This window comes from Hippocampus comes, unplaced genomic scaffold (genome assembly GCF_001891065.2).
Source record: "Hippocampus comes isolate QL1 unplaced genomic scaffold, H_comes_QL1_v1.1 scaffold5, whole genome shotgun sequence".
NCBI lineage: Eukaryota > Metazoa > Chordata > Actinopteri > Syngnathiformes > Syngnathidae > Hippocampus > Hippocampus comes.
In genome coordinates, this window is record NW_017805701.1 from 50,480 (window position 1) to 51,911 (window position 1,432).

At 62.7% G+C, this 1,432-nt stretch overlaps 1 protein-coding gene across 1 annotated transcript in view; it reads left to right on the top strand.

Annotated features, from left to right (window-relative positions):
* bcl11bb (BCL11 transcription factor B b) overlaps positions 1-1,432 on the top strand; it is a 38,818-nt gene that overhangs the window by 33,301 nt on the left and 4,085 nt on the right. The window contains exon 3 of the mRNA XM_019882651.1: positions 283-1,424. Within this exon, the coding sequence (XP_019738210.1) occupies positions 283-1,424 (1,142 nt within the window). The remainder of the gene's footprint in view (positions 1-282; positions 1,425-1,432) is intronic.

Consider the following 1,432-nt stretch of genomic DNA (forward strand, 5'->3'; position numbering starts at 1 on the left):
CCCCCCGCCATTCTTTTATTCTTCAAGCTGCACAAAGCGAGGGCTACTAAAGCATGCTTGGAAGAGTTTGTGTGCAAGAAAATCACTCCCAGCCCCCCCGTTACATAAAGTCTTCCCCGAAGAGTGACAAGGAGACAGGGCAACTCCATGTGTCTTTCTTGGTATCCTGATACTTTAGTCCGTATCGTCTGGTTTGAATCTCTACTGAATGTTTGGGATGAAGCACATTAACTCAAAATATCTTTTGTTTTGCCCCCCCCCCGCTTCCCCTGCTCCCGGCAGACAAAGACGAGCCATCCAGCTACATCTGCACGAGCTGCAAGCAGACCTTCACCAGCGCCTGGTTCCTCCTCCAGCACGCCCAGCACACTCACGGAATCCGCATCTACCTGGACAACCAGCTGACCAACTGCTCGCTCACCCCACGCATGGCTCTGCCGCCCCCGCCGGGCGCCGACGCCCTCCCCCGCTCGCCGCTGCCCACCTTCCTGGGCGACACCAACAACCCCTTCCACCTCCTGCGTATGGCCGCACCCTTGCTCAGGGAACACCCGCCGCCGCCGGGCTTCATGGAGACCCGGCTGCCGGCCACCCCGCCCTTTGTGAGCCCGCCGCCCCCTCCCAGGCCCCCACTGGAGCGGCTGGGTCCAGAAGAGATGGGGCTGCTCTCCCAGCATCCCAGTGCCTTCGAGCGGGTGATGCGCCTGACGCCCATGGAGCCCCCGTCCATGGACTTCTCTCGGCGTCTGAGGGAGCTGGCGGGCAACACCAACAACAACGGAGGGCCCACGCCCCCCCTGTCGCCCAACCGCGTCCCCCCCATGCACCGCCTGCTAAGTCCCACGCTCTTCCAGCCGGGCTCCAAGCCGCCGGCCTTTCTCACCTACGGCCCGCAGCCGCCCGCTCCGCAGGGCGGGCACGGTTCCTCCAGTCCCCCGGACACGCAGTCGGCGGGGAAATCCAAATCCTGCGAATTCTGCGGCAAGATTTTCAAATTCCAGAGCAACCTGATCGTGCACCGCCGCAGCCACACCGGAGAGAGGCCGTACAAGTGCCACCTGTGCGACCACGCCTGCTCCCAAGCCAGCAAGCTCAAGAGGCACATGAAGACGCACATGCACAACAAGTCCGGCTCCATGGGCGGATCCCCTGAGGCGGACAACCGAGGGGACGGAGGAGAGGGCGAAGACAAGCTCCGGGAGGCCGACGGAAGGGTCGTGGGGATGGACAACGAGGAGGAGGAGGAAGAGGAGGAGGAGGAAGAGGAGGAAGAAGAGGAGGAGGAAGAGCTGAGGAACGGGAGTCGGCCAGATTCCAACCTAAGCGAAGACTCTCAAGAGTTCAACCCCAACCGGGAAAATGGGCCCAGGCAGTCTCCCAAGGAGAAGCACCTGGGCGGGGAGCGAGTAGGCGAGAGCGGCGGGGTGGGCAT